General features: G+C 55.5%; 1 protein-coding gene across 2 annotated transcripts; it reads left to right on the top strand.

Annotated features, from left to right (window-relative positions):
- The first annotated feature begins 533 nt into the window (after positions 1-533).
- NPAS1 (neuronal PAS domain protein 1) lies at positions 534-26,416 on the top strand. 2 transcript variants are annotated; one of them, XM_033223799.1, is made up of 12 exons: positions 534-726; positions 1,759-1,922; positions 2,375-2,610; positions 12,801-12,874; positions 13,184-13,273; positions 16,670-16,838; positions 19,434-19,549; positions 19,791-19,948; positions 21,092-21,198; positions 21,636-21,783; positions 23,439-23,533; positions 25,844-26,416. In XM_033223799.1, the coding sequence occupies exons 2-12, from the start codon at positions 1,801-1,803 to the stop codon at positions 26,302-26,304; spliced, it is 1,776 nt and encodes a 591-aa protein (XP_033079690.1). In that variant the 5' UTR covers positions 534-726; positions 1,759-1,800; the 3' UTR covers positions 26,305-26,416. The 2 variants fall into 2 exon arrangements, with proteins under 2 accessions (XP_033079690.1, XP_033079691.1); XM_033223800.1 differs by having other exon boundaries at positions 21,683-21,783; positions 23,439-23,532; positions 25,843-25,935.
- The last annotated feature ends 90 nt before the right edge of the window (positions 26,417-26,506 follow it).

The raw sequence follows: 26,506 nt of genomic DNA on the forward strand, positions 1-26,506 counted from the left end.
ACCCTGCGGCGGGGGATGGAGATAAGACGTCAGGATCCTGGTCTCTGGAGCTCCTTAGAGGGCTGGATCCTGGTCCCTGACGAGGGAGGAGTATGTCCCCCTTGTAAGGCGGGTTGGGTTTGGATGCGAAGTCCCAGCCCTGTGGGGGGAGAGTGTGCTGACACCCTGGGGTTCTCTCCCGGAAAGGGAGGGTCTCGAATTGTGAATTTGCGTCCCTGGAGGGAGCACTGACGTCTGAGTCTCCACTCGTACAGGCGGCTCGGGTGCAGGGTACCCGTCTTGTCCCGAGGGGCTTCTGGGGCACTAGCTGCCTCCTGAAGGGGTGTAGAGACAGTGCCCGGACTCCGGTGTTCCCCTCTTGGGGTGGGGAAGCTCCGATCCGAGGTTCTCATTCTGACCCCCGACGTTACCGTGGGGCGAGGAAACTCGGACCCCAGGGTAGCTGGGCCTCCTATCAGGGAAAAGCGAGCGGGGCGGGTCTGGGGGGCGGAGACGCCGCGGGCGGGGCTCCGCCAGACCCCGCCCCCGCCCGCCAGCGCTGGCCGCGCGTCTCCAAGTCTGCGAGGCCGAGGTGGGCGCCGAGAGCCGGGCGCCACAGCCAGCGCGTCTCACTGCGCCCCGCGCGCCCCGGGGTCTATGGAGCGGCCCCTCCACGCCGCCCGGCCGGCCCCACGCCGCGCCCGGAGCTTGCTCTGCGGCCAAGTAACCGGACTGGCGGTCCTGCGGGTAGGGGAAGCTTGCAGGCTGGCAGGAGGGGGACTTCTGGGTCCCGGAGGAATGGGGGGCTGGAACTCCAGTGTCCTGGGGGCTACGGGGTCGGGACGAGGGTATCCCGAGGCTGGGGGAAGGGGCGCACGGGTGTTTGGGTCCTGGAGAAATCTGGGGCTGGGAGACCTGGACGCGGGGGTCTGGGGCATCTGGACACCTGGCTGGGAGGTTTGGGGGCGGCCTGGTACCTGCGTTTAGTGGGTGTTCTGAGCGCCTGGTCCTGGAGGAATGAAGACCTAACTGCAAACGTTCCTGGTTCTAGAGTATCAGGAGACCAGGACACCTGGTCCCCGCGTGTCGGGTCCATCCTGGGGGCGTCCTGGGGCAGAAGCTGTGGCGGCTGCGTCCGGGGCTGGGGCTGGCGCGCCGGGGTCTTCAGGGAGGAAGTTGTGGTCGTGGGGATGTGGCGGTCCGGACACGTGGCGCCACCCCGAGAGGCTGGGGGTGATCTCTGGGCAGGACACAGGATGGGGGTCCCTGCCCTCTGCCCCCTGCCTCCTTAGCCCAGCCAGGGAAACAGACTGCAGATCCGCGGAGTCAAGACTCCGGGGATGGGCTTGGGGGGCGGGTCCCCGGGGCAGAGGGCTCCGGGGGCTGGAGCGGTGCGTACCTGGCCCGGGAAGCGCCCGCCCCCCGCCCGGCTTGGGCATGCTTGGCACGCAGCGCGCGGGCCGGTTCGATCCGTATGCGCGCCGCGTGCGCCCATTGGTATGCGGGAGCCGGCCCGGCGCGGGCGTGAGGCGGGCGCGCTGGCGGGCGGCGCGGGGGAGGCGGCGGCGGGGCACGTCCTCACCCGGAGCGCCAGCCCCGGGCCGGCTAGGGTGGGAGCTGCGGCCTCCGGGCCGAGGCCTCCAGGGAGGGGAAACCGAGGCACTATCCAGCCCCCGTCCCCAGCTCCTTGCTGGGACCCTGAGCCTCGCACGCATCTCAGTTTCCCTAGAAGGTCTCCCGAGGGCACTGAGCGCTGCTTCTGACCCCCTCCCGCTGCAGGAGACTCGGGACTCGGAGCCCGCCTGAGCAAGCCCCCCGGAGATGGCGGCCCCCTATCCCGGCAGTGGCGGCGGAAGCGAGGTCAAATGCGTGGGAGGCCGCGGCGCCAGCGTCCCGTGGGACTTTCTACCCGGGCTGATGGTCAAGGCGCAGTCCGGACCATGGTGAGCAAAGCCCCGCCCTTCTGGCCGCGGCCCCGCCCCCGGGAGGCGTCCCCGGGACCAATTCACACCCGATGTTCTGTCTCCATGCCAAGGGGCAGTTCACACCCAGCTCCCTGCCCCGCCCCTTGGGGCTGGGTCTTACCTTGAGTTAACTACCGTCCTGAGCCCGCTCTCCTGCGTTCAGCTTCTAGTCCCGGTCCTCAGAATTCACGCCCAACATCTTTAATCTCTCGCCCTTCCTCCTCCTTCCCCCAAGAATTGACACACGAGGTTCTGTCCCTGGGCCGGAGTGTAGAATCCACACTCCGGTCTGCTCCCACCTGGAGAGGTGTAGAATCCACTCCCAACGTCCGGTCCGGTTCCCAAGGCCCCGGGAGGCGGGGCTCGCCCCCAGTTCCCACGCCCCTGAGTCCCGGGGCCCCGCAGACACCTCCTCCGCGCCGCCCGCCCAGCCTGCAGGCGCAGCGCAAGGAGAAGTCCCGGAACGCGGCGCGCTCGCGGCGCGGGAAAGAGAACCTGGAGTTCTTCGAGCTGGCCAAGCTTCTCCCGCTGCCCGGCGCCATCTCGAGCCAGCTGGACAAGGCTTCCATCGTGCGCCTCAGCGTCACCTACCTCCGCCTGCGCCGGTTCGCCGCGCTGGGGGCGCCCCCCTGGGGGCTGAGAGCCGCGGGGCCGCCAGCTGGCCTCGGTGAGTGCGCATGCGCAGGGCAAGGGTCCCAGGGCCCTCGTGGCCGAGTCACTGCAGCCCGGGTCTGAGCTGCGGACCTGCCCTCTCCCAGATGCTTGTCTCTGGAGTCAGCCAGGACCTTTGCGTGCCCCTATCAGGTGGCTTCTGCTCTTCAAGCCTCAGTTTATTAAACTGTCAAATGGGCGCAAGAGGTTGGGAAGCTTTCGTGAATTCTGCCCTAAACAAGGTCCTGGCAGTGCTAGGGGTCACTGGTAAATGCTATTCCTGTATTTTTATTAGGAGAGAGGAATCATTATTACAACCAAAGAAACTCCCAGCTGCATGAGCGGGACAGAGGAGACCCACCCTGACTTGGGACGCCCATTCGCTAATGGGCGAGAGACCCTGGACCCAGACCTGAGGGGCCCCAGAGGGGACGCAAGGACTGTACAGTCTGGGCCCCCAGTTGGAGGAGCAAGAGGGAGACAGTATGATGTGGCGGATGAGACGGGGAACTTCAGGAAAATGCCCCATGTTCCTGTCGCCGCGCAGCCACCCCCCAGATTTGCAACCCCGGGCAGGTCGCCTCACTTCTCTGTGCCTTAATGTGAAGTGGGAAAAACGGTCCAACCTTCCCCAGGAGGCTGAGCAGAGAATCAACCAGGTCATATTTGCAAAGTCCCTGGAAATGCCTAGCTCAGAGCAAGCTACCGCTATGCTGCCAATGCTGTTATCAGCAGTGACCTTGCAGGCCTGCTGGAGGGGATCGGGGCGTGGAGGAGGGGGCGGTGGGGGCTGCCGCTTTTGGAGCATCTCCTGCCTGTCTGGCACTTTTCTGAGCGCTGGGATCCAGCAGGAGAAACAAACTAGACAAAAGTCCCTGCCCCGGAGCGGCTGGCATCCTAGTGGCCGAGACGCAATAAAGAAATAGGCAAAGCAATATAATCTCTGTAAGATACAGATAAATATCTAAGTTTATTATTATTAGTCAGACTTTATTATTGAGACATAGAAGTGTTGTTATGTTGTTATTACTTCTATGTTATGTGTTTGTTACAGCTTTGCGGTGATGAGGATAAGGTGTGAGTGGTGTTTATCTGAAGTCTCAGGACGCCCCAGGCTACCCCTGTCCCCACCCCTCCAGGAGAAGAGGGTGTCCTTAGGGTGGGGTTGGAGGGGCTCCAATTCCCCTCCTGCCCCGTCCCAGGGGAAGAGGGGGGAGAGAAAATAGCATTGATTAAGCTCGCAATAAATCACCATTTAAATTTAAATAATCCGGCTTCCCAGGCGGTAATTAGGCGAATTGACTGGCGCGGAGAGAATGCGGCATTAGCGCCGCTGATTACTGTCATTACCGCGAACAACATGTGCGCCGGCGGGGGATAAACATCTTGTCTATTGTCCCCGAGCTGGAGGGGGGGAAGGCGGGGGCTAAGAGAGCCCCGGCGGCGTCCAGCCCCCCATTACCTGGATGGGCATTCCGGGGCTCAGAGGCATCAGAGGCTGGCTGAGGTCACAGCACTGATGTGGCACAACATGGACTTAATCGACCCCACTGGGGCCACGGTGCCAAGTGGAAGTAGGGTCAGGACAGTGTCGGGGTGCTTGGTACTGCGTGGACTCCTATAGTCCCAAAATTGGGAAATCGGGGGTCAGGGGCACTTCTAGCTCTACAGAGTCCCTAACAAGAGGCCAAGCACCTGCTTCCATAGTTCAGAGGAGGAGCTGAGGACAGCGTTTTAGCTGAAGCCACAGAGCAGAGCAGTCGGTCACACTCCCTGAAGGGGAGGGGACTCCCATGCCCTCCTCAGTAATAAGCCGGGCACCATGGCTCACATCCGTAATCCCAGCACTTTGGGGCGCCAAGGTGGGAGGATCGCTTTAGGCGAGGAGTTCGAGACCAGCCAGGGCAACATAGCAAAACCCTGGGCAATATAACAAAACCCTGTCCCTACAAAAATACAAATATTGGCCGAGCGAGCGCGGTGGTTCACGCCTGTAATCCCAGCACTTTGGGAGGCCGAGGTGGGCAGATCACGAGGTCAGGAGTTCGAGACCATCCTGGCCAACATGGTGAAACCCTGTCTCTACCAAAATACAAGGAATTAGCTGGGCACGGTGGCATGTGCCTGTAGTCCCGGCTACTCAGTAGGCTGAGGCAGGGGAATTGCTTGAACCCAGGAGGGGAAGATTGCAGTGAGCCGAGATCGCGCCACTGCACTCCAGACTGCTGACAGAGCAAGACTCCGTCTCAAAAAATATAAAATAAAAATAAATAAATAAGCCAGGTTTGGTGGTGCCCGCCTGTGGTCCCTGATACTGAAGAGGCTGAGGTGGGAGGATTGCTTGAGCTGAGGAGGTTGAGGCTTCAGTGAGTCGTGATCGGGCCACTGCACTCCAGCCTGGGCAACAGAGCAAGACCCAGTACCTAAAATAATAACAATAATAGTGATCATATAGAATGTATGCATCAGACCCTGTGATAAGCCCTGTATACAAATAACTCTTTTTCAGAGGGAGGCACTATTATGGTTCCCAAGTTACAGAAGTGTTTGCCCAAGCTCACACAGCTGGGATTCAAACACAGATGACCTGGCCCCAACCTCTCAACCATCATACGTGGTCTGTAGGTCTACAGGAATGGGTTATAGGTCTCTGCCTCTCTAAGCCTCAGTCCACCATCTGCGAAATGGGACAACAGATGTTTGAGTCTAGCCCTGAGCCTCTGAGTCTGGAGAGGAGACAGCCTAAATCTCACGTCAGCATTCCCTATTCCTTTTTTTTTTTTTTTTTTTAACGCAGTTTTGTTCTTGTTGCCCAGGCTGGAGTGCAGTGGTACAACCCCTGCCTCCAGGGTTCAAGCAATTCTCCTGACTCAACCTCCTGAATAGCTAGGATTACAGGTGCCCACCACCGCACCCAGCTAATTTTTTGTATTTTTAGTAGAGAGGGGGTTTCACCATGTTGGCCAGGCTGGTCTCGAACTCCTAACCTCCTTATCCTCCCAAAGTGCTGGGATTGCAGATATGAGCCACCGCGCCCGGCCTTTACAGCCTTCTTTCTTCCCATAGCACTTATTGTCATCTGACACTCTGTATTTATCTTGTTATTTTGTGTCATTCACTAACAGCCCCTTGGTTGCTGAGCTTGGAATAGCATCTGGGACACAATGAGGGCTTACTAAATTGTTGAGTGACTGTGGCAGTTGAGGGAAGGAGGGGTGACATATTTATTTATTTATTTATAGATGGAGTTTCACTCTTGTTGCCCAGGCTGGAGTACAATGGTATGATCTCAGCTCACCGCAACCTCCACCTCCTGGGTTCAAGTGATTCTCCTGCTTCAGCTTCCCTAGTAGCTGCGATTACAGGCATGTGCCACCACGCCTGGCTAGTTTTGTATTTTTAGTAGAGACGGCGTTTCTCCATGTTGCTCAGGCTGGTCTCGAACTCCCGACCTCAGGTGATCCACCCGCCTCAGCCTCCCGAAGTGCTGGGATTACAGGCGTGAGCCACCGCGCCCGGCCCTTTTTTTATTTTTTTGAGACAGGGTCTTGCTCTGTCGCCCAGGCTGGAATGCAGTGGTACAATCTTGGTTCACTGCAGCCTCTGCCTGCTGGGCTCAAGAGATCCTCCCACTTCAGCCTTCCAAGTAGCCAGGACTACAGGCATATGCCACCACGCCTAGCTACTCTTTGCTTTTTTTTTTTTTTTTTTTTTTGAGACGGAGTCTCGCTCTGTCTCCCGGGCTGGAGTGCAGTGGCCGGATCTCAGCTCACTGCAAGCTCCGCCTCCCGGGTTTAAGCCATTCTCCTGCCTCAGCCTCCCGAGTAGCTGGGACTACAGGTGCCCGCCACCTCGCCCGGCTAGTTTTTTGTATTTTTTAGTAGAGACGGGGTTTCACTGTGTTAGCCAGGATGGTCTCGATCTCCTGACCTCATGATCCGCCTGTCTCGGCCTCCCAAAGTGCTGGGATTACAGGCTTCAGCCACCACGCCCGGCCTGCATTTTTTATAGAGACAAGGTCTTACCATGTTGCCCAAGCTGGTCTCACATTCCTGGGATCAAGTGATTTGCCAGCCTTGGCCTCCCAAAGTGTTGGGATTACAGGTGTGAGCCACTGTGGCCAGCCGACGGGTGACTTCTTAGTTCACAGGTCAGGCACAGCCTCGCTGAGGAAGTAACTTTTTTTTTTTTTTTTGAGACAGAGTCTTGCTCTGTCACCCAGGATGGAGTGCAGTGGTGCAATCTCGGCTCACTGCAACCTCCACTTCCCAGGTTCAAGTGATTCGCCTGCCTCAGCCTCCCAAGTAGCTGGGTTACAAGCACACGCCACCACGCCCAGCTAATTTTTGTATTTTTAGTAGAGACAGGGTTTCACCATGTTGGCCAGGCTGTTCTTGAACTCCTGACCTCAGGTGATGCACCCACCTCAGCCTCCCAGAGTGCTGGAATTACAGGTGTAAGCCACTGGGCCCAGCCAAGGAAGTAATCTTTGAGCTGAGGCTCCAAAGAGGTGTGGGAGCGGTTGTGAGAAAAGCTGGAAGAGAGTGGCTCAGCAGAGGGAACAGAAGGTGTAAAGGCCCTGAAGCAGGCAGGGATCAGCTGGCTGGGTGCAGAGCCTCATGCACAGTGGTAGGGGTTTGGCTGCTACCCGCAGTGAGAGGGGAGTCATGGAGGTGGTGAGGGCGGAAGTAGGAGCCCAGTGAGGATGAGGGTGTGGTGGTCCAGCCAGGGCAGCTAGACTGGACTGGGGCCATGGGTGGCGGGACACAGGTGACATGGTCAGGTCCAACCCCTGAGACTTGCTTAAAATGCATGTGGGTGTGAGAGACACAGAGGGCGGCCTCCAAGAAACCACCCGAAAAGGCAGAGGTGCCCTGATGTTATCTGTAGTCATACTGAAAAGAAAAGCACGGCCGGCGCAGTGGCTCACACCTGTAATCCCAGCACTTTGTGAGGCTGAGGTGGATGAATCACCTGAGGTCAGGAGTTCGAGACAAGCCTGTCTCGAACAGGCAATATGGCAATATGGTGAAACCCCGTCTCAACTAAAAATACAAAAATTAGCCATGTGTGTGGTGGTGAGCGCCTGTAATCCCAGCTACTTGGGAGGCTGAGGCAGGAGAATCGCTTGAACCTGGAGGCAGAGGTTTTGGTGAGCTGAGATCACACCACTGCACTGCAGCCTGGGTGTCAGAGCTAGACTCCGTCTCAAAAAAAAAAGAGAATGGTGGCATAACTCCCAGTATTAGGCACCTACTATATGCACTAGCCTATTCAGCTCTATCACTGTAGACCAATTTTACAGATGAGGCTGAGGAAAGTAAAGGCAGAGGTGACCCGGCACTGCCCCACCCCATGGTGCTCACCCCCATGCAGCCCTCAGGCCTGCAGCACTTTGACGATGGGGCATGTGAAGGACCCCTCTCCCGACTTCCCTGGGTGATGAAGCCCCAGCCTCTTCTCTCCAGGACCCAGGGTCAACACATCCCCTCAGGGCAGTTGAGAAGGGCAGGTGACAGGGGAGACCTGGGAACTTGGAAAAGGTCTTGGCTTCTACCCTTTGCCCCTGGATTCCCCCTCTCTCTGCCCCAAGTCCCCCCCCTCTCTGCACCCAGTTTCACCCTCTCTCTGCCCCTGGGTCCCCCTCTCTCTGCCCCTGCGTCTCCCCCACCAACTCTGCCACCAGGTCCTCCCTCTCTCTCCCACCAGGTCCCCCCTCTCTCTGCCCCCAGGTCCCCATCTCTCTGCCCCGTGTCCCCCTCTGTCTGTCCCTGGGCCCCCCTCTCTCTGTCCCTGGGTCCCCCTCTGTCTGCCCCTGGTCTCCCGTCTCTCTGCTCCTCATGCTCCCTTTCTGTGCAGGAGATGAGGACACTGGGCAGGCTCTGATAAGAACCACAGCAAGTGTTTGTTAAATGGATGAGCGATGTTTGGGTTCTGGACATGGGAGGGCGGATGTGGAAGTGGTGAAAAGTCTCCTGCTGAATGTGGGGGACAGAGGAGTGGGGACATTTTGAGGGGAGAGGGAAAGGAGGAAATAGTGGGAGGCATCGGGGAGTTGGTGGGATGGGGAGGTGGAGGCTGGGGGTAAAAAGACACATCAGTCAGTGATCAGAAGGAGTCTCTGGGGGTCCCTTTCACAGGGCACCGGACCCATGTATGGGAAAGAGCAGGTCCCCAAGCCCCCCCCAGCACACCCCCCAGTCCCGCCGTGCCCGTTAATGTTGTTAATTGCAGCGGTTCAGTCTGACCCAGGCTGATCCTGGGAGAGGGAAAATGAAGGAATTAGCAAAAATGACAGGGGAAAATTGCGACAATTAGCAGGCAGCATTGTTCCTGCCTGTCACCCGGCTGGTTCTGAGCTGTATCTTGAGGGAGGGGGTCTCCGTCACCCCCCCAGCCCCCCAGTAATTGTTCCTGGAGCTCCAGGCGGAGGTGGAGGCAGGGAGGAACAGCCAGGAGGGTGTGGGGTACTCCCGGGAGGAGGAAGCTCAGCCCAGACACTAGGGGGCTGGGATGCGGGGGCTGCGCGCCCATGGGGGAGGGGCGGGGTTTTGCCGCCTGGTGTTTTGATGGTCGGGTAATAACAATAGTAATCACACTATTAATACCAGTCCCGGCTCTGTGCCGCAGCATCTGCTTCTGCCAGGCCCTTTCTGTCTGTTAAGTGGACTGAATGTGTGACCAGCCTGGGAAGTCACCGCTCCTGGCAAACCCGCTTGACAGAGGAGGACACTGAGGCACAGAGAGACAGAGAGGCTGGTCCCAAGGCACACAGCCAGGGAGGGGAAGTGCTGGGGCCTAACAGGAGACCTAGTCCCTTAGCCCCATAAGAAATAGGCACTTGGCTGGACGCGGTGGCTCACACCTGTAATCCCAGCAATTTGGGAGGCCGAGGCGGGTGGATCACGAGGTCAGGAGATCAAGACCATCCTGGCTAACACGGTGAAACCCCGTCTCTACTAAAAATACAAAAAATTAGTCAGGCATGGTGGTGGGCACCTGTAGTACCAGCTACTCGGGAGGCTGAGGCAGGAGAATGGCGTGAACCCGGGAGGCGGAGCTTGCAGTGAGCCGAGATCCAGCCACTGCACTCCAGCCTGGGCGACAGAGCGAGATTCCGTCTCAAAAAAAAAAAAAGAGAGAGAGAGAATTCTATGTTAACTTATTGAGAAACCACCAAATTGTTTTCCACAGTGGCTGTACAATTTTACATTCCCACCAGCAATGTACGAGGGTTCCAATTTCACCACATCCTTACCAATACTTACTCTCTGTGTTTTTTTGGTTTGGTTTGGTTTGGTTTGTTTTTTGAGATGGAGTCTCGCTCTGTCGCCCAGGCTGGTGTGCAGTGGCATAATCTCGACTCACCTCCTGGGTTCAAGGAATTATCCTGCCTCAGCCCTGAGTAGCTGGGATTACAGGTGCATGCCACCATGCCCAGATAATTTTTGTATTTTTAGTAGAGCTAAGGTTTTACCATGTTGGCCAGGCTGGTCTCAAACTCTTGACCTTGTGATCTGCCCACCTCAGCCTCCCAAAGTGCTGGGATTACAGGCGTGAGCCACTGTGCCCGGCCACTATTTTTTTGATGCTAGCCATCCTAGCAGGTGTGGAGTGGTGTCTCATTGTGGTTTTGATTTTCATTTTCATAATGACTAATGTTGAGTATCTTTTCATGTGCTTATTGGCCATTTGTATATCATCTTTGGAGAAATATCTATTCAAGTCCTTTGCCCATTTTTAAAAATATATTTTTTGTAGAGATGAGGTCTCACTGTGTTGCCCAGGCTAGTCTCGATCTCTTGGGCTCAAGCAGTCCTCCCACTTCAGCCTCCCAAAGCGCTGAGATCACATGTATGAGCCACTGTGCCTGGCCCTTTGCCTTTTTTTTTTTTTCCAAGATGGAGTCTTACTCTGTCACCCAGGCTGCAGTGCAATGGCCCTAACTCAGCTCACTGCAACCTCCACCTCCTGGGTTCAAGTGATTTATCCTGCCTCAGCCTCCTGAGTAGGTGGGATTACAGGCACCCGCCATCATGCCCGGCTAATTTTTGTAGCGAATTTTTGGGGTTTCATCATTGCGGTTTTGTAGAGAAATTTTGGGATTTCATCATATTGGCCAGGCTGGTCTCGAACTCCTGACCTCAGGGGATCCACCCACCTCGGCCTCCCAGAATGTCGGGATTATAGGCATGAGCCACTGCACTGGGCCCCTTTGCCCATTTTTGAATTGTCTTTTTGTTGTTGAGTTGTAAAGTCTCTATCTTCTTCTATTCCTTTATATCCCTCTGTCTCTGTCTCTCAGTCTCCTCTCTGCCCCCTTCTCATCCTTCAGGTCTGAGCTCAAATGTCCCCTCCTTCAACAGCCCTTACCCCATTAGTGTCAATTTTGTACCACCTATTTCATTCTCCATAACACTGGCCACAAAAGGTAATTCTATATTTGTTAGTTTCTTTCCTTTTTTTTTTTTTTTGAGATGGAGTCTTGCTCTGTCGCCCAGGCTGGAGTGCAGTGGCCGGATCTCAGCTCACTGCAAGCTCCGCCTTCCGGGTTCACGCCATTCTCCTGCCTCAGCCTCCCAAGTAGCTGGGACTACAGGCGCCCGCCTCGTCGCCCGGCTAGTTTTTTGTATTTTTTAGTAGAGACGGGGTTTCACCGTGTTCGCCAGGATGGTCTCGATCTCCTGACCTCGTGATCTGCCCGTCTCGGCCTCCCAAAGTGCTGGGATTACAGGCTTGAGCCACCGCGCCTGGCCAGTTTCTTTCTTTTTGTGGGTTTTTTTTTTTTTTTTTTTTTGAGGCGGAGTCTCGCTCTGTCGCCCGGACTGGAGTGCAGTGGCCAGATCTCAGCTCACTGCAAGCTCCGCCTCCCGGGTTTACGCCATTCTCCTGCCTCAGCCTCCCGAGTAGCTGGGACTACAGGCGCCCGCCACCTCGCCCGGCTAGTTTTTGTATTTTTAGTAGAGACGGGGTTTCACCGTGTTAGCCAGGATGGTCTCGATCTCCTGACCTCGTGATCCGCCCGTCTCGGCCTCCCAAAGTGCTGGGATTACAGGCTTGAGCGAGCCACCACGCCCGGCCTTTTTTTTTTTTTTTTTTAAGAGATGGAGTTTCACTTTGTTGCCCAGGTTGCAGTGCAGTGGCATGATCTCGACTCACTGCAACCTCCGCCTCCCAGATTCAAGCGATCCTCCCACCTAGCCTCCTGAGTAGCTGGAATTACAGGCCCACGCCACGACGTCCAGCTAATTTTTTTGTGTTTTTAGTAGGGACAGGTTTCACCATGTTGGCCAGGCTGGTCTCAAACTCCTGACCTCAAGTGATCTGTCTGGCTTGGCCTCCCAAAGTGCTTGCATTACAGGCGTGAGCCACCTCACCCAGGCTGTTGGTTTCTTTTCTTTCTTTTCTTCCTTCCTTCCTTCCTTCCTTCCTTCCTTCCTTCTTTCTTTCTTTCTTTCTTTTTTTTGAGACGGAGTCTGGCACTGTCGTCCAGGATGGAGTGCAGTGGCCCGATCTCGGCTCAATGCAACCTCCACCTCCCAGGTTCAAGTGATTCTCCTGCCTCAACCACCCGAGTAGCTGGGACTACAGGCGCCCACCTCCACACCCGGATAATTTTTTTTTATTTTTAGTAGAAACGGGATTTCACCATATTGGCCAGGCTGGTCTCGAACCCCTGACCTTGTGATCCACCCGCCTCGGCCTCCCAAAGTGCTGGAATTACAGGTGTGAGCCACCTCGCCCAGTCTGTTGGTTTCTTATTTATTGATTTTTATGGGATCCCTAAGCAGAGATGTTAGTTTCTTGCTTGCTGTTCAACTGTCCCTGGTCTGAGAGCCCAGTAGGAGTGCGGGGGTTGCTGGGCTGTCCTGGTCGCCATTGCACCCCCAGCAATGCCTAGTGCAGGACCATAGGGAGAGTAGATATTCAGGGAGTTTTTGTGAATGAATGGGTAGACGAATGAATGAGTCCCTCTGTGCACCCCCTGGCCCGTCTGTCTCTTGGAGTCAGTCTGTCACTCACTGTCGCACCCACCTGTGTGTCCCACGCCCCAGGTCTCTCCCCTATGGGTGCCCCGATACCCCAAGATGTCTACAGGCCTTAGGGGAAGAGAGGGAGACTGGCTCTTGTAGACTGGCTCCCTGGGGACCTGCCCTGGGCAGGGTCAGCCAGACTAACAGGCTTCATCCTTCCATCTGCCCCCAGCCCCAGGCCGCCGCGGTCCCGCAGCGCTGGTCTCCGAAGTCTTCGAGCAGCACCTGGGAGGTCACATCTTGCAGGTGAGTGTCACATCTTGCAGGTGAGTGAGGCCCCTTCCTCCCCGCTGCTCCTTGCCGCCACCTAGCGGCCGCCTCTGGAGAACAGCAGCCTCTTCAGCATCCATCCATGGTGGGGGGTACCTGGACTGGGAAGCCGAATGCTCAAGATCCCCCCATTCCCTGCCCCTTCCGAGGACCACTGAAGCCCCCTCCCCACCAGAACAGTCCACCTCAGGCGGAGACCCAGGTTTCAGAACCTCTTACCACTTGGCGGCTGGACAGAGGGACAACAGGTCCACCCTTCCCCCTGCCTGTCTCTCCCGGCTCTAGTCCCTGGATGGCTTTGTGTTCGCCTTGAACCAGGAAGGAAAATTCCTCTACATCTCAGAGACAGTCTCCATCTATCTGGGTCTCTCACAGGTAAGGGACCCCCAGTGGACCTGGATTGGCTCAGCCACCATCTCCCTTGCCAGGCCCATGCATGCCCTTCCTCTCTCCTGGCCTCACCATTGCAGCAAGAAAAATGGACTGGATCTCTGTGGTCCCCAAAGTCCTTGGCAACCCACACGGCACCCAACACGGTTCATCCTCCAAGGCAGAGAAGGGCTATTTTTTATTTTTATGGTTTTTTTTTTTTTTTTTTTTTTTTTTTTGAGACGGAGTCTCGCTCTGTCACCCAGGCTGGAGTGCAGTGGCCGGATCTCAGCTCACTGCAAGCTCCGCCTCCCGGGTTCACGCCATTCTCCTGCCTCAGCCTCCCGAGTAGCTGGGACTACAGGCGCCCGCCACCTCGCCCGGCTAGTTTTTTGTATTTTTTAGTAGAGACGGGGTTTCACCGTGTTAGCCAGGATGGTCTTGATCTCCTGACCTGGTGATCCGCCCATCTCAGCCTCCCAAAGTGCTAGGATTACAGGCTTGAGCCACCGTGCCCGGCCTATTTTTATGTTTTTATTTGTTTATTTTTATTTATTTATTTATTTATTTTGAGATGGAGTTTTGCTCTTGTTGCCCAGGCTGGAGTGCAGTGGCACGATCTCGGCTCACTACAACCTCCAGCTCCCAGGTTCAAACAATTCTCCTGCCTCAGCCTCCTGAGTAGCTGGGACTATAGGCACGTGCCACCACACCCGGCTAACTTTTTGTATTTTTAGTAGAAACGGGGTTTTATCATGTTAGCCAGGATAGTCTAGATCTCCTGATCTCGTGATCCACCCGCCTCAGCCTCCCAAAGTGCTAGGATTACAGCATAAGCCACTGTGCCCGGCTGAGGAGGGCTGTTAAAGTAACAGGTAGATCTGAGGAAAGCAGGTTCACTGAAAGATCCGTTTGCCAATGACTGGCGGGCCAGATGCACCATATTTGCCAACACTTGTTTCCTCTTAACAATTTTAAAGGTTTAGAGGCCCGGCACACCGGCTCATGCCTATAATCCCAACACTTTGGGAGGCTGAGGCAGGAGGATCACCTGAGGCCAGGAATTCAAAACCAGCCTGGGCAACACAGTGAGACATCCCACCACTACCACCCCCTCCATCTCTACAAAAAAACTTAGAAATTAGCGGGGCATGGTGGCACACTGTTGTCCTAGCTACTCAGGAGGTTAAGATGGGAGGATTGCTTGAGCCCACGGGGTCAAGGCGGCAGTGAGCCGTGATGGAGCCACTACACTCCAATCTGGACAATAAAGTGAGGCTCTGCCTTAAAAAGAAAAAGAAAAAGGTCTAGAGCAATTAGTATTGGAAGGGATTGAGGTATTGAGGTTTACTGGCTTTGGAAGGTTTTTGTGGTGTTCTGGTTGATCGGCTTGCATTTCTGTCTTTATCTCAAGCTCTTGTTTTCACCCCAGCTCCTGCAGTTGGAGGCTAATGAGTAAGTAAAAGAAGGGCAGATGGCCGGGCATAGGGGCTCATGCCCATAATCCCAGCACTTTGGGAGGCCGAGGCAGGCGAATCACCTGAGGTTGGGAGTTCAAGACCAGCCTGACCAACATGGAGAAACCCCATCTCTCTACTAAAAAAAAAAAATACAAAATTAGCCAGGTGTGGTGGTGGACACCTGTAACCCCAGCTACTTGGGAGGCTGAGGCAGGATAATCACTTGAACCCGGGAAGTGGAGGTTGCAGTGAGCCGAGATCGTGCCATTGCACTCCAGCCTGGGCAACAAGAGTGAAACTCCATCTCAAAAAAAAAAAAAAAAAAAGGTGGAGGGGGAGGGCAGGAAGACCTACTGAAAGCCCCATCCTTAGAGTGCTGGCATCTCACAGTACCTTAAGCTTTGCTGGTCCCTCCAATACAAACTGCTATCAACTTTGATCATTTTTACAAATATTTTTTGCAAATAGGAAATTTGGGAAATTCAGTGCATTGGCAACTTGTGAGTGGCCTTTCAGTGAGATTCCCGGAGGAGGAAAACACCAAAAGAAGGGGAATTTGGACAAGAGGACGGGAAGGAGGAAGAGTGGAGGAAAGGCTTGGCTGGGTGTGGTGGCTCACGCCTGTAATCCCAGCACTTTGGGAGGCGAAGGTGGGCAGATCACCTGAGGTCAGGAGTTTGAGACCAGCCTGGGCAAGATGGTGAAACCCGGTGTCTACTAAAAATACAAAATTAGCCGGGTGCAATGGCAGATGCCTATAGTCCCAGCTACTCTGGAGGCTGAGGCAGGAGAATCATTTGAACCTAGGAGGCAGAGGTTGCAGTGAGCCAAGATTGCCCCATTGCACTCCAGCCTGGGCAACGAGAGCAAAACTGTCTCAAAAACAAAACAAAACAAAAAGGCCAGGCACGGTGGCTCACGCCCATAATCCCAGCACTTTGAGAAGCCAAGGCAGGCAGATCACCTGAGGTCGGGAGTTTGAGACCAGCCTGACCAACATGAAGAAACCCCATCTCTACTAAAAATACAAAATTAGCCAGGTGTATTGGTGCATGCCTGTAATCCCAGCTACTTGGAAGGCTGAGGCAGGAGAATTGCTTGAACCTGGGAGGCAGAGGGCGTGGTGAGCCAAGATCACATCATTGCACTCCAGCCTGGGCAACAAGAGCGAAACTCCATCAAAAAAAAAAAAAAAAGCAGAAGAAGTAGTAAAGGCTTGAAGCTGTTGGAGCTCGTGTGGGAGAGGATTTAATGAGGGGGAGGAGCCCAGAGGGATAACAGTCTGAGGGAAGCACGTGATCCCCAACCTGAGGGGCAATAGGAGTCATGGCAGCCATGGTGGTGGGGTAAGTAACTTGCAGAGGCATCTTTGAACTGTAGGTCAGAAGACCAGTGAGGACACAAGGGCAGAAACACAGTGGGGAGAAGATGGGGGACTGGATCAAGGGAGGCAGGGAGAGAAGGGGACTGCTGGGAGAGAGATTTACAAGGTAGAATTGAATGTAAAAGTGTTTGACTGAAAAGCTCTAACTCTTAAAAAGCTTAAAAACCACTCCCCTGTTTGTATCTTGAATCTCATTCCTGCTGGGATACCCAGTGATTCATGCCAGGGCACAGTTGTTTGCTGTATGGGGGTGGCAGTGAGTAAGCAGGAGTTGGGTAAACGGAGGCTCTGACACCTCCCACCCATGCCCCACTCCCACACACAGCCCCTTAATAGAGTGGGCGGGGAAAAATCCTTACTAATCACTAGGTATGAAGCGAGAAGAGTCTAAGTTGGTATCTTCCGTTTGAAAGGTAATTTTTTTTTTTTCTTAAAAAAATACACTGGCATGAAGCGCACCTGCATGCAGGCAAATGAGGCAAGGCTGAGCCCAGCGGGCGGGCGAGTTACTGCGCGCGCACCTCACCCGCCCCCTGCATTCACCTCCTTCGCCGGCAGGTGGAGATGACGGGCAGCAGCGTCTTCGACTACATTCACCCTGGGGACCACTCGGAGGTGCTGGAGCAACTGGGGCTGCGGACCCCGACCCCCGGCCCCCCAACCCCGCCCTCCGTCTCCTCCTCTTCCTCATCCTCTTCCTCTTCGCTTGCGGATACCCCCGAGATCGGTAATTCTAAGGGCTCCCAAATAATGAAGTCTGAGGGTAGATCGGGGGACGCCCGCTGTACTGCATCCAGCCATGCCACGTTTATACAAAAAGCACTGAAGTTAGAACTGTGTAGAACGAATCTTTGCAAAAGGAATAGGAGTATAAATTGAGGCGGTGAGACTTGGCTCCTTAAGCTTGCCAAGCTCTCAAAGATTTGAGCTACAGAAAGACCCCCCTGGCTGCTGAAAGGAGTTGGGAGAGGCTTAGGTAAATAAAAAGGCAGGCTTATAGGGAATGTACGCTGGGCTGTGCCTTTAAATACATAATCACATTACATAACTACATTAGGGCCGGGTGCGGCGACTTGCGCCTGTAACCCCAGCACTTCGGGAGGCCCAGCGGGGCGGATCACTTGAGCTCAGTTGGAGACCAGCCTGGGCAACTTAGTGAAACCCCATCTCTACAAAAATTACGAAAAAGGCCAGGCGTGCTGGCGCACACCTGTGACCCCAGCACTTTGGGAGGCCGAGGCGGGTGGATCACCTAAAGTCAGGAGTTCGAGACCAGCCTGGCCTGCACAGTGAAACCCCATCTCTACTAAAAAAAAAAAAAAAAAAATTAGCTGGGTATGGTGGCACGTGTCTGTAGTCCCAGCTACTCGGGAGGCTGAGGCAGGAGAATCACTTGAACTCAGGAGATGGAGGTTGCAGTGAGCAGAGATTGTGGCACTGCACTCCAGCCTGGGCAAGTCCAAGACTCTGTCTCCAAAAATAAAACAAAAAAAAAAGAAAAAAAAAAACATTAGCTGGGCATGATGACATATGCCAGTGGTCCCAGCTACTTGGGAGGTGACAGGATGGCTTGAGCCTTGGGGACAGAGGTTGCAGTGAGGAGATCACATCACTGACTCCAACCTGGGTGACAGAATCAGTGTCTCAAAAAAAAAAAAAAAAAAACGCAGGGTGCGGTGGCTCACGCCTGTAATCCCAGCACTTTGGGAGGCTGAGGCGGGCAGATCACCTGAGGTCGGGAGTTTGAGATCAGCCTGGCCAGCATGGTGAAACCCCGTCTCTACTAAAAATACAAAAATTAGCTGGGCATGGTGCAGGCGCCTGTAATTCCAACTACTCAGAAAGCTGAGGCAGGAGAATCGCTTGAACCCAGGAGGCGGAGGTTGCAGTGAGCCGAGATCACGCCACTGCACTCCGAGCAAGACTCCGTCTCAAAAAAAAAAAAAAAAAAAAAAAAAAAAAAAACATTAATCTTAAGCACAGCCCCACAATGCAGAAACTGTTATCTCCATTTTACAGCAGAAAACTGAGGCACAGCGCAGAGAGGTTAAGTTAATTGCCCCAGATCACACAGCTATAAGTGACTGAGTTGGATTCCAGCCCAGGTCTGTCTGCTCCGGGGTCAGCAAGCCTAACCCTTCTCTCCAGTGGAAATTTCCACTCCCAGTGTGTATGGGAGGGAGGGTGCTGCAGATTACCCTGCCGGCTCTTTTTAGCTCTGAGATGTTGGGGGCCTATGAGGCTAACTATCCTGTAAATAGGATTTTCCAATCTTGGGTTTGCTTAACACCAAAAACATCTGAGACATCAGCTGTGCTTGCAAGCGTGGGGCGATGTCTGCAACACGTGCAGGCTGTTGGGGAGCGGGACTGTGTTCGTACCTGAGTTTGAGGCACAGGGTCATCTGTGTGTGAGCATATTTTTAGGACTGTTTTGTGGGGGTTACAGAAGGATCTGAATTTGTGAGTCTTATTTGTTGCTATTCCCCAATCCCCTGTTCTGGGCCAGCCCCTGTCCTGGTGACACACTAGTGACCATGACAGCTCCAGCACCACCCACCTGGGTCTCCCAGTCCTGTGAGGGGAGACCGACATGTCCTCAGACAGTGGCAACCCAGATGGGGCAGGGCTGGGATAGGGGAACCCAGAGGGGATGGCTGACCCCGCCTGGGGTCAGGGAGGGCTTCTTGGAAGAGAAGTCTCCGCTGAGACCTGGAGGGTGGGGCTTGAGAGGTGGGCTTTCTTCTAAAGGCCCTAGGGAGCTATGGCAGGTTCAGAGCAAGGGAGGGTCGGGGCGGGTTTCAGCATTAGAAAGATGTGGATGGGGCCAGGCGAGGTGGCTCACGCCTGTAATCCCAGCACTTTGGGAGTCCGAGTCAGGCAAATCATGAGGTCAAGAGATCGAGACCATCCTGGCCAACATGCCAAAACCCCATCTCTATTAAAAATACAAAAACTGGCTGGGTGTGATGGCACACGCCTGTAATCCCAACTACCTGCGAGGCTGAGGCAGGAGAATTGCTTCAACTGAGGAGGCAGTGAGCCGAGATCGTGTCACTGCACTCTAGCCTGGCGACAGAGTGATACTCAGTCTCAAGAAAAAAAAACAAAAACAAAAAAAAAGAAAAGATGCGGATGGCTACCACATATGGAAGCCCATATACTGTCGCCATGAGCTTGCAAAGTCACCAGGCATGTTTCTGAGTGCGGCTGTGGTCTGGTGGGCATCTTGTGTCTATGTCCGGGCTGGCTCTGCAAGGGTCAGGGTGGCTTGTGTGTTTCCTCTTCGGGACCCCATAACCTTTCTTCGCTCTCTGTCCCAGAGGCCAGCCTCACCAAGGTGCCCCCCTCCTCCCTGGTCCAGGAGCGCTCCTTCTTTGTCCGCATGAAATCCACGCTCACCAAAAGGGGGCTGCACGTCAAGGCCTCGGGGTACAAGGTGGGTGTGAGCAGTCAGGCTCCTGTATTCCAGCCAGCCATGTCCCCGGATTGAGGGTGACCGAGGGAACCAGGCTGGTGGCTTCACTGACTGCAGGTGGCTTAGGGAACTGAGTCTGGGAATGCGGGGGGAGGTCACACAGTGCCCAGCACTGTGGGGGACAGCGGGAACCCAGCCCAGTGATGGTCCTCTTGCCGCCACCGGCCCGCCTTGCCCCTCCAACCATGCCCACCACCAGCAGGTCATCCACGTGACTGGACGCCTTCGGGCCCATGCCCTGGGCCTTGTGGCCCTCGGGCACACGTTGCCTCCGGCCCCCCTGGCTGAGCTGCCACTCCACGGACACATGATCGTCTTCCGTCTCAGCTTGGGTCTCACCATCCTTGCCTGTGAGAGCAGGTACCGGGGTTGGGGGCTGTGGCGGGTGGATAGGGGTCACAATGGAGATCTGGGGGTACATGGGAAGTCAGAGGGAGTGCCGGGTCTGCAGGGTACGGCACTGGGGAACCATGGGAGGCGGGACAGCAGTGGAGGGACAGGATGATAGGGAGAAGGGAGGGAAGGCAGGGGACCAGGGCAGAGGCCTGGCCCAGGGGTGCCTTCGGGGATGGAAGAGGGGCTGTGTCTTGGGTCCAGGCCCTCCTTTTGGGGCTGCAGAGCTTGGCCCATCTCAGCCCATTTCTCCGGCCTCTCATCTCCCATCCATTTCCTCTCCTGCACTCCATAGTGGAGACAAATGAAGTGTTAAAATAGCCCCATGCTCGGAGGCCTCCAGGGTGCCTAGGGCCTTGCCACTTAGCATCCGCCTGAATGCTCACGGCTACCCCGGGAGAGACACTGTTGTGTGGTTTGTTTTGAGACGGAGTCTCACTCTGTCACACAGGCTGGAGTGCAGTGACATGATCTCAGCTCACTGCAACCTCCACCTCCTGGGTTCAAGTGATTCTCCTGCCTCAGCCTCTCAAGTAGCTGGGATTATAGGCGTGCACCACCACAACCAGCTAATTTCTGTATTTTTAGTAGAGACAGCGTTTTACCATCTTAGGCAGGCTGGTCTCGAACTCCTGAACTCCAGTGATCCGCATGCCTCAGCCTCCCAAAGTGTTGGGATTACAGGTGTGAGCCACCACACCTGCCAACACTGTTATTGCACCCTTTTTTTTTTTTTTTTTTTTTGAGGCAGAGTCTCGCTCTGTCGCCCAGACTGGAGTGCAGTGCCGCAATCTCGGCTCACTGCAAGCTCCGCCTCCCGGGTTCACGCCATTCTCCTGCCTCAGCCTCCCGAGTAGCTGGGACTACAGGCGCCCGCCACCTCGCCCGGCTAGTTTTTTGTATTTTTAGTAGAGACGGGGTTTCACCATGTTAGCCAGGATGGTCTCGATCTCCTGACCTCGTGATCCGCCTGTCTCGGCCTCCCAAAGTGCTGGGATTACATATTGCACCCATTTTACAGCAAGGGTTTGAACCCCAGGTGACTCTGGAGCCAACTCTGCCTCTCCCCCTACCCCGTGGACTCCTCCCCTCTTCTCTGTCACCCCCCAGAGTCAGCGACCACATGGACCTGGGGCCCTCAGAGCTGGTGGGCCGCAGCTGCTACCAGTTTGTCCATGGACAGGACGCCACCAGGATCCGCCAGAGCCATGTGGACTGTGAGACCCACCTCCACCCACCACGCCTGCCTACCACCCCCCACACCCGAGTACCCCACTCCCTGGTCCCTGGAAGTCCTTCTTCAGGGCTGCCCACAGTGCCTCCTGCTGCACCTACAGCTCCAGGGACTCCGTTTAGCATTGGAAGAGCAGCAAGGAGACTGAGCGATGCCTCAGGATGTTGGGAGGGGGTGTCAGCGGGGCTGTGGGGTCTCCAAAACACCCAAGAGGCCTCACTGCTGGACTACTTCTCAGTCTCTCTGACTCTGCCTCTCTCTCTGTGCTTTCACCTTTATCTCTTCTTCCCACGGTCTCCCTGCCCACTCCCCTGCTCTCTCTCACTCCTCCTGTCTCCTCCTATCCACCTGTCTCTCTCTGTCTCGTCCCTGTCCCCACCCCACCCCTTCCCGTCTCTCCCACCCCTGGGCTGGGCCCAGTGCTGGACAAGGGTCAGGTGATGACCGGTTACTACCGTTGGCTGCAGCGCGCCGGGGGCTTCGTGTGGCTGCAATCCGTGGCCACAGTGGCTGGGAGCGGGAAGAGCCCCGGGGAGCACCATGTGCTCTGGGTCAGCCACGTGCTCAGGTGAGGGCTGTGCCCACCCCTCCTGCAGGGGACTCGGGGCCCTGCTGTCTCTCCCCACCTCCGGTGAGGGTGCTTTGGAGAGGGCTTCTAGAATGGGACAAGCCCTCTGCAGATAGGAAGGGGAAGGAGGGGGAGGATGGTGAGAGCAGAGGCCCAGAGTGGAATGGTCTTGCTGGCAGGAGACAGAGGAGTCACCAGGGGGAGGGGGACAGTATCTCTGAGGAAGGCAGGGGCAGGCTCACAGCCTCCTTAGGCTCAGGTGAAGGGTCTGAACTCTTGACTCTGGGGCACTGGGGAGCCATGGCAGGCTCTTACCAGGGGAGGCCCACAGAGCACAGCAACTAATGGAAAGAAGCAGTGAGGGGTGTTCCAAGCAGAGAAAGGGTTCCAAGCAACAGCCTGACCCTAAAGGTAATGCTTGGGGTGGGAGTAGAAAGCAGTGAGAAACCAGCCTGAAGATGATGGCCTGGCCTTTTGGTGCAGGGGCACTGCGGAGCCATAGAAAGCTTTAGAGCTGGAGAGGATCATAGTCAAATCTGCTTTTTAGAAAGACTGCTCTAGACCGGACATAGTGGCTCATGCCTGTAATCCCAACAATTTGGGAGGCTGAGGCAGGTAGTTTGCCTGAGCCCAGCAGCTGAAGACCAGCCTGGGCAACAAAGTGAGGTCCCATCTCTATTAAAAAAAAATTTTTTTTTTAATTGGCCAGTTAGGGTGGCATGCACCTGTGGTCCCAGCTACTCCAGAGGCTGAGGTGGGAGGATCACCTGAGCCCAGGAGGTCAAGGCTGCAGTGAGCTGTGACCGTGCCACTGCACGCCAGCCTGGGCAACAGAGTGAAACCCTGTCTCAAAAAAAAAAAAAGAAAAGAAAGGAAAAAACACCCTTCTAGGCCAGGTGCAGTGGCTCACGCCTGGAATCCCAGCACTTTGGGAGGCCAAGGCTGGTGGATCATGAGGTCAAGAGTTCAAGACCAGCCTGGTCAAGATGGTGAAACCTTGTATCCACTAAAAATAAAGAAAATTAGCCGGGTGTGGTGGCATGCGCCTGTAATCCCAGCTACTCGGGAGGCTGAGGCAGGAGAATTACTTGAACCTAGGAGGCGGAAGTTGCAGTGAGCCAAGTTCATGCCACTGCACTCCAGCCTGGGCGACAGAGTGAGACTCCGTCTCAAAAAAAAAAAAAAACCCTTCTAGCTGCCATGAAGGAGGCACTGAGGGACAAGATGGGCGCTGGAGGACCAGGGCAGAGGCTGGGGCCAGTCCTGGAAAGTGCCAGACTCTATGGGGGAGGAGACCATCTTCTGCCCAGGTCTCTGGCTTTGCTGAGCCCGGATTTGAGCTCCTGAGAGGAACAGCAGGTTTGAAAGGGCAATGCAGACATCAGATAGGCATAAGGTGCCAGAGGACACACAGGTGGTGACATCCAGGTGGCCACCGGCTATCCAGGTCTGGCCTTAGGAGCGAGGGCCACGCCAGGCTAGGAATCAACCCGGAGTTTAGAGATCTGGTGATGAGCCCTGTAAATGCCTCAGGATGGGGATCCACCTTTACCCATAGGGGTGTCCACATTTACTGCCACAAGTTGGGTAAAGCAGGAGGGAGTCCTGAGAGGCCAAGGACCCCTGGCTCCTAACCGCATCCATCTTGTCCCCAGCCAAGCCGAGGGTGGCCAAACTCCTTTGGATGCCTTCCAGCTTCCAGCCAGCGTGGCCTGTGAGGAGGCATCCAGCCCGGGGCCAGAGCCCACAGGTGAGCCCCACCTCCCACCTCAGGCCCTGGGAAGCTCCAAGGAACCTTTGGGTCCCGGCTGTCCATTCCAGAAGCCACTAGCCACATGCAGCCATTTATATGCAATTAAAATTAAAATCCAGGCCGGGCACGGTGGCTCACGCCTGTAATCCCAGCACTTTGGGAGGCTGAGGCGGGTGGATCACAGGGTCAAGAGATCGAGACCAACATGGTGAAACCTCATCTCTACTACAAATACAAAAATTAGCTGGGCGTGGTGGCGGGCGCCTGTAGTCCCAGCTACTTGGGAGGCTGAGGCAGGAGCTTGGAATGGCATGAACCCGGGAGGCAGAGGTTACAGTGAGCCAAGATTGCACCACTGTACTCCAGCCTGGCAACAGAGCGAGACTCTGTCTCGAAAAAAAAAAAAAATTTTAAAATCCAGGCCGGGCCTGGTGACTCACGCCTGTAATCCCAGTACTTTGGGAGACCGAGGCAGGCAGATCACGAGGTCAGGAGATGGAGACCATCCTGGCTAATAATGGTGAAACCCCATCTCTACTAAAATACAAAAAATTAGCCGGGCATGGTGCCGTGCTCCTGTAGTCCCAGCTACTCCGGAGGCTGAGGCAGGAGAATCGCTTGAACCCAGGAGGCAGAGGTTGCAGTGAGCCGAGATCACGCCACTGCACTCCAGTCTGGGTGACAGAGCAAGACTCCGTCTCAAAAAAAAAAAAAAAAAAAAAATTAGCTGGGCATGATGGCATGTGCCTGTAGTCCTAGCTACTCAGGAGGCTGAGGCAGAAGAGTCGCTTCTACCCAGGAGTCAGAGGTTGCAGTGAGCTGAGATTACACCACCGCACTCCAGCCCGGGTAACAGAGCGAGACTCCATCTCACAAAAAAAAAAAAAAAAAAAAAAAAAAAAAAATTAAAATCCAAGCCAGGCGTGTTGGCTTATGCCTGTAAACCCAGAACATTGGCAGGCCGAGGTAAAAGAACTGCTCTAGCCTAAGAGTTCAAGACCAGCGTGGGCAACATAGTGAGACCCTGTCTCAACAAAAAATTTTAAAAATTAGCCAAGCCGGGTATGGTGGTATGCACCCATAGTCCTAGGTCCTCAGGCTGAGGTGGCAGGATTGCTTGAGCCCGGGAGTTAGAGGTTGCAGTGCACTGTGACGGCTGCACTGCACTCCAGCCTGGGTGGCGGGGTGAGATCTCGTCTCAAAAAAATCTATTTATTTACTTTTTTGGGGGAACAGAGTTTCACTCTTATTGCCCAGGCTGGAGTGCAATAGCACAATCTCAGCTCACTGCAACCTCCGCTTCCTGGGTTCAAGCGATTCTCCTGCCTCAGCCTCCCAAGTAGCTGGGAATACAGGCACCCACCACCATGCCTGGCTAATTTAATATTTTTAGTAGAGACAGGGTTTTGCCATGTTGGCCAGGCTGGTCTCGAACTCCTGACCTCAGGTGATCCACCCGCCTCAGCCTCCCAAAGTGCTGGGATTATAGGCGTGAGCCACCTTGCCCTGCAAAGAAACAAAAACAAACAAAAAAACACTTTAAATCCATGTCCTCACTCACACCTGCCACATTTTGCGTGCACAGTGGCCACATGTGGCCAGTGGCTGCTTTGTGGGACAGTGCGGATGTAGAACATTTCCATTACCACAGAAAGCTCTATCCTGGAAACTTCCATTGAACAGCACAGGTCTGGGTTTCTTGATTTCTGCTCTACTGACATTTTAGGGCCAGGTGATTCTGTGTTGGGGTGACACTATGGGATGTTTATTTAACAGCATCCTTGGCCTCTACCCTCTAGATGCCATTGGTACCCTCCCCAGAGTTGTGACACCCCAAAATATCTCCAGACATTGCCAGGTCTCTCCTGGGGACAGAACCACTCCCAGCTGGCTGGGCGCAGTGGCTCACGCCTGTAATCCCAGCACTTTGGGAGGCTCAGGCAGGCAGATCACCTGAGGTCAAGAGTCTGAGACCAGTCTAGCCAACATGGCGACACCCTATCTCTACTTAAAATAGAAAAATTAGCTGGGTGTGGTGGAGTGCCCTGTAATCCCAGCTACTCGAGAGGCTGAGGCAGGAGAATAGCTTGAACCCCAGAGGCGGAGGTTGCAGTGAGCCCAGATGGTGCTAGTGCACTCCAGCCTGGGGGAAAGAGCAAGACTCTCTCTCAAAAAAAAAAAAAAAAAAAAAAAAACCACTCCCAGCTGAGAACTACAGGTCTGGCCCATCGAGCACAGCTCCATTCCAAAGATAGGAAGACGGAGGGCTGGGGACACATACAGGCCCTGAGCATCTTCTTCTTCCCGAGCTAGAGCCTCCGACTGAAGGGAAGCAGGCTGCCCCGGCGGAGAACGAGGCCCCCCAGACCCAGAGCAAACGCATCAAAGTGGAGCCCAGCCCGAGGGAAACCAAAGGCTCAGAGGACAGTGGCGACAAGGATCCCTCCGGCCACCCGGCCACCCCGCGGCCCGAGTTCACCTCTGTCATCCGGGCAGGTGTCCTGAAGCAGGATCCGGTGCGGCCATGGGGCCTGGTGCCTCCCGGGGACCCCCCGCCCGCCCTCCTGCACGCGGGCTTCCTGCCGCCGGTAGTGCGAGGCCTGTGCACGCCCGGCACCATCCGCTATGGCCCCGCGGAGCTGGGCCTGGTGTACCCGCACCTGCAGAGGCTGGGTCCGGGCCCTGCGCTCCCGGAGGCCTTTTACCCGCCCTTGGGCCTGCCCTACCCCGGGCCTGCGGGCACCAGGCTGCCACGGAAGGGGGACTGAGGACTGGCAGAGCCGCCGGCACTGGACCCTGCGACGACCGGGGACCCCCCCCCGGGACAGCGGACCCGGCTGTGCCCGTAGCCCTGAGAATTAAACGCCAGCTCTCCCAGCAGTGGTTTGGGCTCCGGGCTCTGAGCTCCTCTGTCCATTTCTGTCTCCCCTCCGGGTCCTCTCCTCCCTCTCCCACCACCCGCCCTCCCGC

Source organism: Trachypithecus francoisi, unplaced genomic scaffold, assembly GCF_009764315.1.
Source record: "Trachypithecus francoisi isolate TF-2019V2 unplaced genomic scaffold, Tfra_2.0 Lachesis_group12, whole genome shotgun sequence".
Taxonomy (NCBI): Eukaryota; Metazoa; Chordata; class Mammalia; order Primates; family Cercopithecidae; genus Trachypithecus; species Trachypithecus francoisi.